We start from the raw sequence: 18909 nt of genomic DNA on the forward strand, positions 1-18909 counted from the left end.
AATGTCCTTCTTCTGAGGCAGCTAATCTGCTTGATGAAATGGTCTTTTCTTTTGAGGATTTCTGGTTGAACACATGTTGTTTTGAATGCTGCATTCCAGGATTGACTTGGAAACACAGTTGGCTTAATTTTTTACCAGCTGTTTTCCTGCTGGAGATCTAGTTCCACTCTCTCCCTTTTGTTTCCCATAGCTCATGACAGTAATTTCAAGCTGTTGTTCCCTACCTTAGACAATTCAACACACTCATTAATCACAGAAGGAAATATTGCTTCCTGAAAAAGTAAAAGCTTGGCCCCAGAAATTGCAAAACCCACACATTTTTGAATATCAGCTATACAGCTGAGCAATAAAATATCCTTCCAAATGACTGCTGGGATTGATTTCTACGTAAAATGTCTACAGAATGTAGCTCAAGTCAATTAGCCATTTCCAGCAAACTTCCAGTGGAAGTTCTGCCAGTCTTCTGTGAAAAAGACCAATTTATTAATCTCCTGAACAAACTGAGAATATGTAGATTTGTATAGTTTTATGGAGAACTGTTCTATTGTCTTCAAACTTCTGTCCTTTGGATTAAGATTCTATGAAAACTCAGGTGCCTCAGACTTCTTTGAATGCCTTGAGAGTCTGATGCAGTGAGTGCAGCAGTGAAAGTTCATTTTAGCCCCTGTAGAATCAGGCCCAAAATGTCAGGATGACACATGCACTGTTAAGCTTCTTGAGCAAGCAGCAGCCTTTGCCAAAGGAGACTCACCTACAGTTTAAGGTGCACATAGCATAAAGGTGAAGTTAGGAAACACTTATCCAAGTTTGTTTCAAGTAGTTGCACTGAATTTGTCCTTTAAATGGGGCATTGTTTTCCAGCAGCAACCCCCCCCCTAAAAACCACCACCACTCTTACCCAGTAAAAGCCTCAAATGCCCCAAGATTCTTTGATTGTTCTGGAAGAGATTGGTGAGGGAGAACCACAGGCCTTATTCCTCACTTACCTGCTATTGTCAGCACCTATGGCATTGGACATAATGCTGTCAGGCCAGTTTATTTATTTCTCTTAAAAGAAGAAGAGATACCATGAGGGATGTTGAGATATCATCAGAAGTCCACGGGACTAAAGCCCACATATTTTTTGACTGTGGGTGGTACCCATCACCCAAAAGTCCAATCCAGACCTTGTATGGAGCAGTACCCAAGAACAGGCTCTAATTTTATTATTTCCTTTAATGAAAATGGGAGTTGGGAAGTTGGCCTTTTCTTAGGCACAAAGAAAAGCAACAGAAACATTGCTTTCAACTAACTTCCTTCCTGTAATTTCCCTGGATTTGGGAAAGAGGAGAATAGAATGGTTTTAAGGCTAAGATAGATGTATGAATAGTGAAAACTTGAAGTCTAAAACATTCATAGAAGTTGGCAGTTTTATCCCTAAATATGCATTTGTGCATGCTTGGTATTCCTGTGTGGTCTCTATGCAGACTGAGGTCTGGGTTTATTTGCCATTTTTCTTTTAAAAGCCATGTTTCCTCATTACAGAGAATACTGCAAAAAAATGGGGGAAAATGGGATTTTTCCGAGCTATGATTTTTCACAGCGAGAGGAGTACACATGCAGCTTGAGAGCTATAAAGAATTAATCAGGTGCCAAAAATAGCTCGTGGATAATGAGCTTTTATTTCAGCGGTGGGCACGCAGCCCATCTGTGTCTGCCATGTGGACGGGCCGTTCTGCAGCCGTTCTCCCGCACCCCGTTCCTCCAGGACCCTCGCCCCATGGCCATCCCCTCAGAGGGCACCAGCGCCCGCTCCTGCCCACTGCGCCTCCTGCCCCCTCCACGTAACCCCATGGCTTCTTCCTTGGGCATTTCTGAGGGGAAAAGGCCTGCGAGTGCTGCCTCTTCCCCAGGGGTTTTACCTCCCCACATGGCGTTACCCGCTTTGCCTCCCCGGCGTGCTGTGAGGGGCCGGATGCGGGGAAGCCATTCCCCTCTGCTCCCCACACAGCCGCAGGCTCCCCCTGACCCAAAGGGAGCGGAGGAGCTCCCACAGCGGAGCGGGCGCCATCCCGCCGGCCGTGAGGGAGCAGCGGCCACGGCCGTGGCGGCCCCTCCGTGGGGAGGGAGGCGGCACAAGGCCGGTACAACATGGTACCCTGTGACTCCCTCTGCAAGGAGCAGCATGATCCCGATGTTCCCAGCCTCGGCTGGCAGGAGGGGTGAGCTCCAGAGGGCCCATGTGGGGCGGAGGGAGGGAGGATGAGGGACGGAGCCAAGGCCTCTGTGGGGTGTGAGCAGCGTCCTGCCCTGCCTCGAACGCCTCACGCCGTGCTGTGGTGTCCGGGGTCTAAGTGTTCTGTTTAATGAAAAAGAAGTGCTTTATGCAGTATATAGATACTCTTCTGAGGAAAAATTATTTTAAAACTTTTTTTCTTTTTTTTTTTTTTTAAGTAAAGGTGGGACAAGACTATTTACAAGAGCACACAGTGACAGGACAAGGTGGAATGTGTTCTAATTGAGAGCAGGTTTATATAAGTTATTAGGGAAAAAATTCTTTATTGTGAGGGTGGTGAGGCCCTGGCACAGGTTGCTCAAAGCTGCGGCTGCCCCATCCTTGGAGGTGTTCAAGGTGAGTTGGATGGGGCTTGGAGCAACCTGGTCTAGTGGAACGTGTCCCTGCCCATGGCAGGGGATTGGAAATAGATGGTCTTCAAGGTCCCCTTACAATCCAAAGACTCTATGATTCTATGAAAAAAAAAAAAAAAAAAAAAACCCCAAAGAAAAACTATGGATGAAATTTGAAGGGGGATGTGCTGGGGCAGAGGGAGGCTGACAATGCCTCACTTGGGGGAGCAGTGACAGCTCTTGAGGAACTGACTGGAGATCTGGCAGTGGGACACACAGTGTCCCCGGCAGTGGGACAGGGTCCCCATGGGGCTGCTCCCCAGGGCTGGCAGCTGCTCCCCTCACTGGGCAGGCAGCCTGGGCCAGGCAGCCCTGCTGGGCAAAGAGCTGCTGCATCTGCTCAACAGAAGAATTGCTGCTTTTGGGACTTGGACATTATTTATCTTAGCTCTCATAAATCCTTCAGGACTGCATTGAAAGGGCAGTTGGGGAAAGAATCCTCCAGCTCCTGCAGGTGCTGAGGAGCTGGGCTGGCAGGGTTGCTCCTGAGGCGTCTGTGGCCAAACGCCCTCCTCCTCTCCTGCTGCTGTGCAAGACAGACACAGGACATGTCCTGAGCAGCCATCCTGTGCACGCAGGAGTGAGGCTGGGGAGCTGCATGAGCAAAGTGCATGAGAATGGGGAGTATGCTCCTTCCTGGGACCCCACTGCCATTTCTTCTGCTCCCCAGTGGTCCATGCAGAGCAGGGAGGTGGGAGGGGTGTGATCAAAACTTCTTGATTGTTCTCTCTTGAAAGTGTTTCCTGGTGGTAAATAAGAGTTTAATTTATGATGCCCCTTCTCACCAGGTTGACTGAGCTCACTAACATTTTTGCAAATTTTGCTTGAAACAACCTAAGCAAATTTATTCTTATTTAACAAGAATAAAGACATATTTTACAAATAGAATTTTTGATGGGAAGCAGTCTCTTGGAAAGCTTCTATGATATAGTCCAATATCCTGTTAATTGATTTCATTCTACAGTGTAATGTTGGTGAGTCTTAATTCCTGGGTTTGGGTGTAAGTATCCTAAAAACTTAAACATATATAGAGTCTTACATAATATAAGCTTAGTTGTTTTATTTTAATATTTCCTTCTTTAATGGATCCATTTATGGAGGTCATTGTAATTGGTTTATTATTCTAATGCAAGAACAGTGAGTAAATTCTCTAAGGAACTCCATTGCCTTTAGTGAGGAAAATATTGGTGTGCCCTGTAGCTGTGATTCATGCTGCTATTGTGAAGTCAGCCAGCTGTGAGATATATGTGCAGGCAACGGATGATAAATGTGCTCTAATAATCCAGTATACAAAGTATTTCCATAAAAATTCTTCAGTAGTATCCAAGGACATTAAAAAGTCCATCAAGAAAGTCCTTCTTTAAATGGTTTTGAATCAGGCAAAGAGTGTTTTAATGCACAGTTGTACAGGCTACTCAAATTTTCCCCATGATAGTTCCAGAATCTCTTTTTAGCATGTGATTATGATACTGCTGAGAATGTTGCTTCTGATAAAAACATTGCATTGATTTTCAGTATTTTCAACTCCAATTGCATACAAGAAATTAATGAGACTCATTTTGTTACTTGGGATAGAACTGTGTGCGTTGACAGTCATCACAGGAATTAGCTTTAAAAAGATCTTAAGATCCATCTTTTATGCAGGATTAAAATTCACTTTGATTACTTACATAACACTCTAGATGTACCCCCTTCTTTCTGGTGGACCTCTGTTTTGGGTCTGTTTATTGCAAATGCAGCAGTGGAATACAACTCAAAGCACTTCCCTATGTGCTGAAGAGTTGAGGTTGTGTACCCTGAGGTGCCCCCACCATCCACAGCTTGACTGATTTGACACTGGAAGACTCACTTTGGTTGTTGCTGCTCTCTCTGCAAAGCAGCTAGGAGGAACCAAAGGGAATCTCCCAACGCCAAATCAGGCAGAAACAACCAAAGTGAATCTTCCAGGTTGTTCCCACCTGGGGGAGATGAGCAAAATGGGATGCAGATCACCTCTTAATACCTATTGTGAAATTTACCCTGGAGGGCTTGCGCAGAAAGCGAGGTGTGGAGCTGTACATCAGTCCTGTGCTCAGCACCAGTGTGGAGACCCCAGCTGAGAAGGAGTTGTGGAAATTCTCCCAGTTGCAGAGCTTTTAATCTTCCTTTCAGAACTTCCTGCTAGAGCTAGATCCAACCACTGCTGGACTGACACCCTCCTGACCATCCTGATTCCTCCCTCCCCAGATATGTGGTTAGGAAGGATTAATATCAGAGAAATTATTTCTTTTATTTAAAAAAATGGATGATTTATTCTAAAACAAAGATTATACTGATTAACTGTCAATGTAGACTACCCAAATCTCTGTACTTTGTTTTCAGGAAAACTCATTAAAGAAATATGAAAGTATTTAAATGGAAAAGAAGAAGGGTTGAAAATGCTCAGTTTGACTTAGTTCTGTATACTTTCCACATGTTTTTAATAACCTAGTGGTAAAACACAATACAACCACTAGAAGCAATGAAATCATAATGAAACATCTCAAGGTCAGTCTCATTTTTCTTTTGGTTTTGCCATTTAGCCCATGCAGTTTTTGTAGCAGATGTAATATGAGATATCTGTGAACATAAAACACTTCTTGTTTTGCTTCCCCTGCTTTTTCCATCTTATTAAAATACTTCTTTTTTCGGTGGGGGGAGGTGGCAGGTGGTGGGCTGGGGATATCAGATCCTTTTTAGGAAAGTTCAAAAGCAGCGATTAACTACGGTGAGTTTCATGTGGTGGGTCAAAGCCTGGCTTTCAGCTGGTGTGGTGTGCAGAAACACAGAAGCACACATTTAATTCCTAAATGAAATGCAGATATCTCTTTGTCATGAAAGAGGGCTGATTTTAAAGCAACAGATGTGGAACTCTTTGTACCTTGCAGAACAAAACTTCCAGAGAAGGAACCTGAAGAGCACATCTGTGACCTACCTGAGCACATCCCAGTGGAATTCCCAGTGGAAGGGGAAATCTAGAGTTTTATAATGATTTAGCTGCAAACTCTTCAGGAGCTCTTGCAGGTTCTTGTGCTGAACTGAGTGCTCTGTGGTGGTTTGGAAGGAAGGACAGCTGTGAAGGGAGTCACCGATACCTGTGGGTACCTGCAGACTTCAGAGGCAACATGGTTTCAGGAGCTTTGTGAGGAGAAGGGATGCTTTGCTCCCTCCCTCCATCTCCAGCTGTTGGTGCCATCTCATTGAGGAGCCAGCAGGGAAAGAAGGTTTGATTCTATTGCAAGAGAAGTGGTTGAACATTTTCCCTCTTCACCCACCATACTCCCCATCTTGTCTTTCTGAAGCCTTCTGTACTCGTTCCCCAAAATACAACTCTCTCAGTAACAGACTGCTACGATTTTATCTGACAGCCTGCAGAATTTCTAAAATACCTTGTGACACAAATCTGCCAAAAGTCTCTGCTGTGCCAAATCTCTTCCCCATATATCATCTTCTAGGCAACAGCCATACAACTGTTGCTGCTTTATAAATGATGGCATCTGAGGTTCTGTCACTTAAAATGGAAGCCTGGCAATTCTTGTGACTATTGGGAGTAGTGCTTCCAGAGAGACAGAAGTGGCTAATCCAAGGTAATCATGAGTCCCCTGTACTGTGTTATGTAACTGCCTCAGTCTTCAGCTCATTTATCCTCACCATGCATCACCCTGTTGGTTTAGAAAGGACCTTTTCTCTGTTTACAGAGGGGAAGCAAACCCTGCATTCTTGTGGTCACTTGGGAAGTCTGAGTGAATAACGAACCTGACCTTAAGTAGTGACCACCCTTCCTGTTCTATTGATCTAATCCATTTGGGGTTTTGTGGGACAAACCCTCTTACAAATTCCGGGAATATCAATCAGTATGCTCCAGAGTAGTTAGTAAGGAATGTAATTTTGAGTGTCTCTCATCTCAGTTGTAGGTGAAATCACAGGCTAAACTGAGAATTTTAATACATGTGTTTCATTTTCAGCTCAGCTGTTAGTGAATGGGTTCATTAAATTTGTCTATTCTGGGGCCTCTTTTCCAAATGCAGCAAAGCCAGAGTTATTACTGTGAAAAGCTGCTGTGCTCTCCCACTGCAAGGTGGGCAACAGTAGCATCCCTGTAGAAAAACCTTCATTACTTTGTCTCCTCCCTGTACTTAGTCCTCAGGTGGGGAGCTGTGATCTCTGTCGGCTTTAATGCCTGCTGGGAAAGCCAGCAACTGCTCATTGACAGAGCTGCTCTTGCTGAAAAAACACACGTGGGTGCTCAGCAGAGGCACAGACCGGGGGTGCTTAGTGTTGGGCCAGATCAAAGGCAGCCTCAGCTTTCCACATTCACTTATCTCCCAGGTTACACATTTTGCTCGCACACATCAACCACCGTCTGCTAATAGTTACCTCATTTTTATGGAAAGCACAGAAAGGACTGAGGTCATTTCCAAAACTATCCATCTGGCTTGAAGATGAAGCTTTCTGTCTGCTTTGAAAGTATTATAAATCAGTTTGCTGTTGTTAAAAAGGGACTAAAATTGATGTTTGTTGTAGAATTGAAAGTGAGACCTCATCAAATGGGGGTGTTGCAGAGTTCCTGTCTTTTCTAAATGCTATAGAAGTGCTGGAATAGCAGGGTGGGCAAATCCAATTTAAAGTTTTGACTTTTTAGATAATCTTATTTGTATGGTAGGATTTGTATTCAGCTGGCACAAATAAACTTAGGTGCAATTAAATAATTTAAGTAGAATCAATTAAGACTAGCAGAGCTTATGAGTAACTGTATTAATTCCATAAACTTCTGTATTAGGGTTGGCAGCCAAAAGCTCTTGGGAATTAGTGGGATGTGTAAGTGTTCTGTTTGTATCTCTTTCAGTTCTAATTGTTGCACAAGGATTTATTACAGCAATTCAACATTTCAGAACTTCCAACTTGGCATTGGCAAAGTCCTCAAGAACCTGTTTTAATGTGTCTTTAATGGTGTTTTATGCCACAATAATCTGCAGCAGCTTCTTTCCTCTCAGTAGTATCATCAGAGCAAAGGAATTGCAAATTAACAAGCATAAAACCACTGCCTCTGATAAATATGTGCTGATTTGGGTTACTCCCCAAATTCTTTCTTCTATAGCTGTATGCAGTGCCCTACCCTTCTTAATTATCTTCTTTCCCTCCTCAAGAGTCTTCACCAGTGTCCCTTTAGAAGACTTTAATTGGCCACATTCCCTTTCGGTTTAGCAGGGGGAGGCAACTTCAAAATAGGATTGAATGTTGCCAGTTAAGAAATATGTTCTTTCCACATATGCTTGAAATTATACCATGCAAACTGTTGTAGTAAGTGACTGACTGGTCGATTGATTGATTTTTTAATATAAATTTTTTGACACTATAAAGGTCACGTTTGTTTTTATGCTCTGAAAGTAGGAGAAACATATTTGCCAACACAAAGCTTGCACTCTAACTTGATAATCAACAGCTTTGTTGTTTTTGTTGGAAGGAAGTGTGATTATAACTGGAAAATGTGAACAGACCCATGCATACAAATATCTTATGGAACCTACTGTAGTCTAATTGCACTGTGCATCAAGCTGCTTGACAGCACACACCACGAGACACAGAAAATAGCTAAATGGAGGAAAACTTGCCATAGAAATGATCAGAAATTATCATAACATCAGTGTTCACCTCTCCCAACTAACAGTGGTGTCGTGTTCAGTACAGAATGACTGCAGCAGCAGTCAGGTGCTCCAGTCAAGGGCACAATACAGTAAGCAGCACATGTTCACCAGAACCAAGGCCCAAAGTGCCTTAGGCCTCTAGTCAGAGCATTTCATACCACAAATGGAAAAGGTCAGGTGAGAAACAGGACCATTGCCTTCCTCCCAGCTGAATGGGAGGCACAGATTGCTGTAAACACCAAGTTTTAAAAAAATCCAAACAGTAAAATGTTAAAAACATAATGCATTTCCAATTTGCAAAGCAGAACTGGACACTCTTTGACTAGGGTTTGAGTGCAGAGAGCTGATTTTAAACCAGCCTGTTGATACCATGAAAATATGCATTCACACATGAGGTTCCCATATTACCTACATGTGAGAACATAATGGGCACAATTTTTGAAAACCCATAATGTTGTGCAGGACTTGAGCAGCACAACTGACTGCTGATGTTTGATGCTTTATCTCATTTGAGTTCTTCTTCTAGGAGCTGCTTAAGCACCAGAGTTGACTTAGACCTCTTGAGCCATGACTGCACCGAAAAGTGTCACACCCAGTAAGCTGTCTCAAGCAAGGGGCAAAAGGATTTGCACTTGTAGTTAGCCAAAGGCTGTAGGTGGCTGGGCTGGAAGGAGGTGGAAGGCTGGGAGCACTTTCTGCTTGGCACAGTGGCATGGTGTGTGGGCAGACTCTCCAAAACCACTTAGTCCAGAACTACTTGTTCCAAATCTTGGCCTCTTTTTTAGTGATTTTTATCTGTGCAAGGTGCTTGTAAACTGATAGATGACTGGCAGGATCATACCAGCATTTCATGTAGCTGTAATTGACTGGGTGAAGTTGAAACTTTCTGTTGTGTTTTCTTTGGGGGCACGGTTGGCACACAGAGACCCTGCCCAGTCCATCCCCGGCTGCTTGATCTTGTCCCTGCATCACCCCTTCACTTGTGTTGACACAACTGTCTGTTGGGACTGTGCTAAAAACATATGTGAACTGGTTTGAATTAAGAATACTTCTCATCTGGTTCTTTGTCTGGCCTCATAAATAACTGGGTCTGTGCAGCTGGGAGAGGAGGGGAGGCAGTGCAGGCAGGAATGGACAGCTGGGGAGGATGAGGGGGACCTCCAGGAGCTGCCAGTGCTGCTGAGATGAAAAGTATCAGATGTTGTGTTTGTCAGTCAGTGCTTCTGCTCATTCAGAGGGGCACAGACCAGCCTCAGCTCTCCCCAGTCACTCATTCTTATGACACTCTGCAGAACTGGTCCTTTAGTGGACTTGTTCTGGAGCAAACTGCTCTGAATCATTTCAGTTCTTCCCTATTCTTTGTGTTCTGAGTTTGTTGTTTTCACTCTATAGTCAAATCAAGAAAACAGTTGCCAGCTGTATATATTTTCAAAATAATACATAATTTCTGAGGAACTACAGACAAGGAAGACCTATGTGTGTTCTTTCTGTCTTTACTGCTTGGTCATTAAACTACCTATACTACAGTGCTCTGAGGCAACTATTCAGTGCATGATATAAGAAACAGTCTGAACAGGAGCCCTTAAAGAAGGGGTGAACGTGTACATCCCAGGAAAACCTCTAATCATGAATGAATGATACACTGAATCTGCAATGAGCTAATGCATGAAACACTTCTGCTACTGGTTAATGCAGAAATTGTCCTTTTTGACTGGGTTATTTTTCCCCTGCAGATGAGAAGAGCATATTAGAATACCAGGCACATGGTATCTCAAGCTGCTATGCCACAAGCAGCTAAATATAATATGTCAAGTATATTGGTATGAGCTGGTATGTAATCTCTGGATCAAATCCCAGCTTTTCAAAAGGTCTCCTCACTTCCACTCTCTATTTTAGCAGAGACATAAGACGACACTAATAGTAGAAGTGCACAGACAGTTTTTAAATGGCAGGTTTATTAAAAATGTTCTCTATCACAAACATTGGAAACATATGTGGCAGATTTTACTGTAAGTGAAAGATTCAGTAGACAGTGAAAAGGGAGTAACTGTCAACTGAATTATGAGAAATAGTGGAGCAGTTTCCACAGCAAACTCCTCACAAAACCCCATTTTAACTCAGCATCCTCGGGTCCCAGTTTGTGTTCAGTCTGCCCTTTGGATGCAGCACACAGTTCATGAGCTTGAGCTTTGAGTTTGTACATATTTACAGTAGAACAACCTATGTGTTACAGGAGAGGACACATTAGCACCAGTGCTTATGGATTAGAGCTCACATCGCCTCTGCCACTGCAAGTGAATAGAACTGACTTTACTGAAGAGTTAGGTTAAAAAAAGGTTAATAAATCTGGCACTTGGAAGGCAAACTGTGCTCTGCAGTGACCTAGGAAATCTTTGTGTTAGGTATCACACTTGACTGCCTGTCTCTGAAGGCTGCCCATCACAATTACCTTAATGTCCTGTCTTGCACAAATGCACACTTCACTTCCCCTGTGCTTGCACTGTTTAGGAATAGATGTAACCCCTTGAGATCAGGAAATCAGTGTGATTTTCTTACTGCTGTTCTAAAACTAAGCACAAACTCTATATTTAGTGAATATTAGACAAAACTAGTATTTTTAGCAGTTTTGGTGAAACATTTTCACGTCGCAAAAGTTCTACAGTGTTGGTAATTACTGAGATTCACAAAAAAAGGCTTTGGTTAGAAAATCAAAAAGGGTCAAATAAAAAAAGCTTTTTAAAAAAAGGAAGCCAAGGGAGTGTCAAATACTCTACTGAAGTCAGTGAGTGCAGAATAAAACAGTAGCAGTCCATTAGTTAATTTTTCCGTAGTAAAATCTTCCACCTAAAGAAGCCCGTGTCTCCTGCAAGCTGTGTGCCTCTCTTGACGTTCACAGCTGGTCTCCTAGCTCCAGTACAAGCAGGGTGGCAGTGAGTCCACGCTTTCCTGTTCAAGGCAAAGAGTCCTTCTTCCAGCCGTGAGGTAGAGATTGGGTATCAGGTCACTGGGGTGTGAGATACCTCGCAGTGTGGCAGTCACACATTTGTTTCTAGTTCATTTATTTCAATAGTGCAGTGGTCTTTACTGTTGGATTTCTTAGTGTGATTCTCCACTGGAGTTTCTTCTTGCTCCACTTGTATGGGTATATGGTGCTGCAACCCTTTCACTGTTTCTGGTCCACGAGATTCATTCATGGTCTTCACACAGCCATTTCTCTGGTAAGCCACAATCTGATGGATGTTAACAGGCTTAGTTTCACAGATCAATGGCACCTATGTGAAAAGCATTAAGATCTGGAATACTGCCACTGATTGCTGTATACAACAGGAAGGGAATTTTTACTTGGAAAGCCTGTGGGCTGCTTTACATTCACCAGGATTATCTAGAGCCCCCATGGACTTCCAGAAGCTGTTTCTCATATACACTAAGGCATCTTTGCACCATCTGTATGAAGCGAGGGAGTCTGTGTAAAAATGCAAATTTTGTCACAGCTCTAATTGAACTTACACTCATGGTAACAGCTGCTTGCCACAGGTCAATTGATACAAGTAGGGTAAATAGAGACCAGAATTCCAGGGCTCACTTCAAAAAGTACAGACTCTCAATGGCCACTGTGCTGAGCTCTGGGCAGTGCTTGCTCTTGGGTGCAAGTAAATAGACCAACAAACCATTTGTTGTTGCCTTATGCCTTTCTTCTAGCCCAATAAAATAACACCTGCCTCTTCAGTTGTGTCTGTTTTGAAAGAAATAAAGGGGATTTTATTAACTGATTCATAAGTTAAATATTGAAGTGTTCTTTAAATCAAACCAGATTCTGATGGGGAAAGTAAGACGTAAATACTGGCAAAGTAAGGAGGTGGGCTTGCAGCTGAGAAAATATGGCCTTTGGGTATATATTACTAACTGCACAAATTATGCAGCCAAAATGTATGGCAGACTAGCAGTATATTTTAATACCATTACAGAGCATGATTCAAAGAAAAATCTCATCACAGATGACTAAATAATCCCTCAGGAGGGATTTCATATTACTGCAATGTCTATTCTTAAGTTCTGACTGAGTTCTAAATACAGCAGTGAAATGTCAGGAGGCCTGTGTTGTGCAGGAGCTCAGCCTACACTTCTGGCTTTGTAATGGGTGACCTACCTTGCCCATAGGTTGTATTTTAGGGGGTTTGTAGGTAGCTGCATGTGTAGCCCCTGTAGTCAGGCATAATCCTGTCATCAGTAGTTACTGCAGGTGCTAACTACCTCAGAGGACACTGCCTGTTACTTGAAAGAGCAGAAATTTTAAATGAATGTTGCAGGAAGGCATGGGAATGGGATTGACCACAAAACTGTAGAATGAGAGAAATAATGATAGAAACAAAACTTTCCTATTTGTGTGGAATACTGCAGATGATGCACAGAAATGAAATTTGTCTTGTGAAGATTAGTCCCAATGAAGCAGTGTTCCTGCATTACTATTCTGTCTTAGTTGAAGAAAGGTAATGAGATTCTGCCATGAGCTAAAATGGTTGGAGATTAGCACCTCCAAATCTGATGGGCTCATGGAATTAGGAATCTCCTTTGTCAAGGATTGGAGGAAGGACATGAGGAGTTCCTGTTACAAGGAAAGACTGAATTATGCATGCCAAGGAGGAAGGAGAAAATGCATAGGAGTGGAAGGAGGCAGGGGCAGAATAAAGATGTATGTGTGCTGTATGAAATAAGATACAGAGGAGGAAAAACCAAAGCTGTAATGAAGGACTTGTATTAAATACAGAAATCATGAAGATGTCTGAAAATGAAGTCTAGAATGGAGTCATGTGCTTGTGCTAGTCTGGAAACAAAATTATTGCAAAGGTGGCTTCAGATTATGCTGACTCAGGGGCTTGCAACGCCAGGGTTGTTGCTTTTGATGTGAGCTTATTGATTACACGTGTACACACTCATGGATACCTTTACTTCTCCCTCCACACAGGGGGTCAAGGACATCTGTCATCCTGCTCTGATGCTGGTCACACTTCTATCAGGACAAATTACTGGCCAGTCAGGACCTGGGTGCTGAGTGTGGGACTCACAGTCCCAGTATCTCATGCATTTGCAGGACAGCACAGCTGCTTCTGCTGCTCCCATCCCCAGTGTGCCAGACACAGCTGCCTTGCAAGCTCTGAACTCCAGTGGCTTTTCACATGACCTCATGGAAAAAGATCCCTCCACCCCATTGCCCAATTCTGTCCTTTCTCTGAAACATCTTCTAGAAACTGGAGGAACCAAATGGGGGAGCTCACAGGTTCTTTGCCATAGTCCAGCACACCCTGGCACACCCTGGCTCACAGTGTGGTTACCTCATTGCCATCCTTGATGAATTCCTTCCGGCAGATGTGGGCCATGATCCCAGCAGCCAGCGCGTCCCCCAGGACATTGATCATTGTTCTAAACCTGTCTCTGGAAAATGAAACAATCATGGTAAGGTGTTGACTCTTTGGGTAAATTCCTGTGCCTCCATCAGCTGTAATTATGCCTGAAGGCCAGTTTTGCTGGGTTTATGAGCTAAAATGTTTAGAAATGTTAAGAAGTGTGGTATCAGGCATCCTGTCGTTATTGAACAGGTAATTTGGGTTTTCCAGCCTTTTCTGAGCTTGGTGTGCTGTGCTGCCATACATTTGATTGTGTAACAGCTGAGTGGAGTAGCTGTGTCCCCCTGGAGATGCAAGCTGATTCAGCACTAAAAAGGTGGAACTGCACATCACACCTGCATTTCTGTCCCAGTTTATATGTTAAGGTCCAGCAACATGGCCTGATTTGGAGACTGGTGCTGCAAATGTCAGAATTCAATAAAAGCAGAGATCAGCCACCACAACCAGTCCCTTATATTAGTGATCGTGGTACCAATCTTAGCAACCAACGTGCTACTTAAGAAGATTATTGTATTGGTAGAATGGGCAGGATACAATCAAAATAATTCAGAAGATTGCTATGTAGCTACACTCACAAACCAAGCAGCCACTGACCATATTTAAGTAATGTTAATTCCTGTAAAACCTGTGGTGACTTTGGCTCTGATGCAGCCTATGCAGTACCTCTTAAAGACTCTTCATTTTCAGTTACCTTTTCCAATTTAAATCTGTATGCTTGACAATATTTTGCGTATACATAGTTTAACTATTTTTCATTTATTCATTTATGGGATTTCTTCCCTGTTTACACCTTTTACCCACTGTCTAAAAAATAAATCTATTAAAATACAGATTGTAAATAGACAAAAGTAACTGTCTGTCAAAGACAAGCATTACACTTGAATCATCCTGGAACCTATTAGTTAAAATTGATGAGATTTCAGATCGATTATATAGCTTCTAGGTCTGAAATACATCATGTCTTTTCCAAGAAAAACATATACATCTGAAAACTCTGTCGTATTAGTAACTTAATTTATAAATGTAGGTTATAAAATGGAGGTTCAGAAATCTCCAGATGTTTGGCTTATTGAAGTCAGTGACGGTCCAATATCAACATTGCCCAGATTTCTGATCCTGTATCTTAATATAGAAAAGAATTGAAACTCTGTGCTCGTTTTTTTTTTCAGATATTTTGGGTTGGTACTCAGTGCATATAAATGTTTATGCATTTGTCTGCTTAATTATCATGAAAATTCCTGCATGAAAGCTTATTTGTGTGTGGAGTTACCAAATTGTGTGTGCAACTGTGAGTAACTTTAGCAATAATATTCCACAGCCTACACCTAGACACAGTTGTTGACTCCAGGACCCAGTCCTACACTTGTTTGCTCAATCCATTTTTTTAATTCCTGCTGTTCCGATTTTGGGTTTTGTCTTGAAGAAAATTTCCACAAGAACATGTTAAACAGGGAAAAAAAGCAGTTGCAGCACATACTGTTAAAAGTTCCTGTTACACACTGACTTCTTTCCTTCTTGATTATCAAATAGTGATTCTTGGAAAGATATTCAGTGTTGTGAATTTTGGATTGTGCAACAAGTCAGCTGTGGTAGAGAAGAAGTTGTATGAACAGAGCTCAAGAGTTTGAGCTCCCTTTCGAGCTGTAATTAGCATCCCTTCAAGGTAGGATTTTTCCAAGGAAACAGTGCTCCACACTGAAACTCAAGAAAAGGACTGCCTGGCACATTGTTTGCCCAGTTGTGTTCCACATTCTGAGTGTATGGAGCAGTCTGCACTATGCCTGAGGAGAATCACAGCACACACCACTGGCATCTCTCCACTGAGAGGCCAGCCTGCTGCTGGTGGCATTTCTCTCAGTGCAAACGTGTGTGTCCATGGTATTTGAGCTGTAATTGATATTATTGAAGATGCAAAACTTTTACCTTGTGTTTGATAAATGAGCTAGGAAACATTTTGGTTTTCTTCTTTATGTTTCTAAGCACTAGCTAAAGGTATGAAGGTCACATACACATTATGGCTACCTAAGAGAGTTGTAATACCTGCAGTGCATTGTAATGGGTATTTCAGTCTCGTGAGATCATCTAACCAGCCTTCTTTAAGCATTCTTCATACTCCAGTACTTCCAAAACTAATACTGAAAATATTCATCGTGTCAACCATGTTGACACTTTGCATCTGCAGGCTCTTGAAACCACCAAGTGCCGAAATACAGAAATATGCTTTTTGTTTGAAAGGTCATCTGCAAAAGACAGAAAATTGGGTCTATTCCTTACTCACTTTTTAATACCATCTGGAGCTATAGCCTGAAAAGTCTTTTCTCTGTTGTTTTGAAAAGTTGTGTAAGACAAAAAGAAGAATAATTCCCATGTACACTGGAAGGCTTACTGGAAAAACAATGAAATGTTGATGTTGCAAGAGCTGGGCAAAAACGGAGCAATATAGAGGGAAAAGGCTTTTGTAATACAGTCTTAAAATATTCATACAACACAAGATTCATTACTCCTGTTAATGCTAATAATAATAATATTCTGTTACACTGGACAGAAAATATTTTTTCTCACAATTCTTCGTACAAAAAAAAAAGTGGCTAAAAGTTGAATAAAATAGGATATATAACAGAATGGACTTGTAACACAATTTACTCATGTAATGAAACTGCCTATATTAAAGGAGATATATTTTAAATAGCTTAAATAAAAATAATTTGGATATTACCTTGTGTATTCATATGCTAGTTACACAGTTAATTGACATGCTAATGAGCTAGGGACCAGTATTTTATTATTCATCTTCCTAGACTATTCAAAATTGATTGGTTCATCAGCATTTACATGAAAGTTGAGAGTTCAGATAAACCACTCCATATGAATTTTTAAAGTGACTCTTCTCATGGGTGACACGAATCCCTTTCATCCTGACTGTGTGAAGTTTCAGCCCCTGGTTGTGCTGTTAAATGCCCCCTGACTGGGGATGCAGCAAAGTGTCCTCTCTGCAGAATTGCAAAATTGGGGGCTGCAAGCAGGTGCTGCTTTTTTAGCACTGAAATCAGAGAGCATAGAATTGCATCAGGATCTGTGGTGAAAGGAAGACATTGCTGGTGCCAGCGCTCAGGCTGACTGTACTGGGCTTTCAGCAGCCATACACAGCCCACACCATCACCGTGCTCGCATGGCTCTTGTGGGCACAGGGGTGCCAGGGGTGCCAGTGCTACAGTGGCTGTAGCAGTGGCTCAGGCCTCTTGCAGAGTGCTTCACTACTCTGTGATGATGGCCTTGAAATGTCAGTGGGCTGACAAGTAGAGTGCAGGCAAACCATGTTTCCTAGGAATGTTGGACCCTTATCCTTGCCCAAGGAAAGGTGCCAGAGTTGCCCTTAAGCACATTTGTCTGGCTCAACCTTCAAACTTGTCTTGAAGGTCATCATCCAACCTGGCTAGGTGCAGCCACTTCCACTGCCTGACTATCCTTCTAGATAAAAGTAGTCCTTAAGTTCTTTTGGGATCTGAGTTGAGGTAGGTGCTTTGCTCCACTTCTTCATCCTCCCTCTCTGTGAATGTGAAGATTGATCAACGTCCTCTTCTGGACAATCTTATCTATGTAAAAAACTGCTGTGGTGACCTTTTCAGCTCTGGTTTTAGACTAAATGGACTCAATTTCTTCAGCCTTTCCATGCAAGACGTATTTTCAAGTATTTCCAAGGCTCATCTAGACTCACCCATTTATCTATCTTTTTCAATATAATGTCTGCATCAGCAGAGTTTTTAATCTAAGGCTACATTAATACCATTTCAAATTACAAAATCACTTACTTTGCCATATATATATATATAAAAATTGTGTTACTTACAGCGCCCAGTCGACGGCAATAATCAGCGTGATGTCGTCTGTTGGGAGCCCCACCGAGGTGAGAACAATGACCATTGTCACCAGGCCAGCCTGTGGGATGCCTGCAGCACCTATGCTGGCAGCTGTTGCTGTGATACTTCAACAAGGAAAGAAAGGAATACGCTTTACTTTCTGGAAGAAACCACACATGTTTCTAAACTATGCTCTTACACAATCCACTGCATGGAAGTGCCAGTGTTTTGTGGACAGAATCCAGGTGAGACAGCAAGGACAGGCCAAACTGTCTGCCCAGGGCTAAATTCTCACCCTCAGCCTTTGCAGCCTTGGCACTGGTGGGGCAGTTCTGTTCTCTGCCAATGTCAAAGGTGCAGAGCAGAGGGGCCAGCCAGGCTGTGGGCTGAGTTCTGCCAGCTTGTCCTGGGTGATGACACCACCCAGAGCTGTGTGCCAGGAGTCTGCCAGCCCCCCTCAAGGCTGTTGTCCTTGGCAGCCAAGCTCCCAGCAGACACCTCTGGGTCACCATGGGCAAATCCGTGGCTGGCCCTGCTGGGGCCTTTACTGTCAATCCGTCTCAGGGGTTAGGCCAAGGGTAAAGAGGCTGGGCCAGGGTGAAGCCCTTGCAGAGCATGTGGCTTTGCATACTTGGATCTAAATGTGCAGCAAGCCTGAATGTGACTGCACATGTTCAGTTTCTGGAAAGTGTTTTTACTTGACCTTCATACCATTTTTTCAGCCAGGCAAGTAGAAATGAGTGGGAGACCAGGTCAAGAGTAGACCTGGCAGGTTTAACATTTTTTTCATAATGTTATTTTTAAGGGAGGGATTTAATTCCTTTTTCCAGGAGCAAAAGTGACTGGATGTATTCATTTCCACCAAATTAGTGACTTCCAAGAGCTAGGCCATCCAGTAGAGAGACAAAGAACAAACGTTGACAGTAAAAGGATGACAGAAAGCATTTACACTGATAATCCTCTGCATTCATCAGTCAAGAATGTCAGAGCTTTTGGCAAGCAGTTAAGTCTCATTAACCTACTATGGAAAATGAGGATAAGTGTATTCACCCATATGGAAACTGAAACACAGGGATAGCCAGTCCCTTGCTTACAGCTGTACAGTGTACCAGTACAGCAGCAGCAGTATTCCTACCTAGAGCCCTTTTTGTTTAAAAAAACCCAAAACATTAGCATGTGGGTGTGATAGCGAAGAGGAAGGACCTAAAATTAAATTTTGCAAAAGTTAACTTGTGTAGCATCCTAATAACATGGTAATGGAGCATAGATAGGGACAGAAGCTTGGTAGCTGAGTAAGAGGTAACTATAATTAACATTTGT

The 18909-nt window shown here is 42.7% G+C and overlaps 1 protein-coding gene across 1 annotated transcript in view; it reads right to left on the reverse strand.

Moving 5' to 3' along the window:
- Window positions 1–11217: 11217 nt before the first annotated feature.
- SLC1A7 (solute carrier family 1 member 7) overlaps window positions 11218–18909 on the reverse strand; it is a 46072-nt gene continuing 38380 nt past the window's right edge. Inside the window, exons 9-11 of the mRNA XM_039711584.1 lie at window positions 17580–17714; window positions 13661–13760; window positions 11218–11602 (exon numbers count right to left, since the gene is read on the reverse strand). Of these exons, the coding sequence (XP_039567518.1) occupies window positions 11366–11602; window positions 13661–13760; window positions 17580–17714 (472 nt within the window). The 3' untranslated portion in view covers window positions 11218–11365. The remainder of the gene's footprint in view (window positions 11603–13660; window positions 13761–17579; window positions 17715–18909) is intronic.

This window comes from Passer montanus, unplaced genomic scaffold (genome assembly GCF_014805655.1).
Source record: "Passer montanus isolate IOZ18808 unplaced genomic scaffold, ASM1480565v1 scaffold25, whole genome shotgun sequence".
NCBI classification, from domain to species: Eukaryota; Metazoa; Chordata; class Aves; order Passeriformes; family Passeridae; genus Passer; species Passer montanus.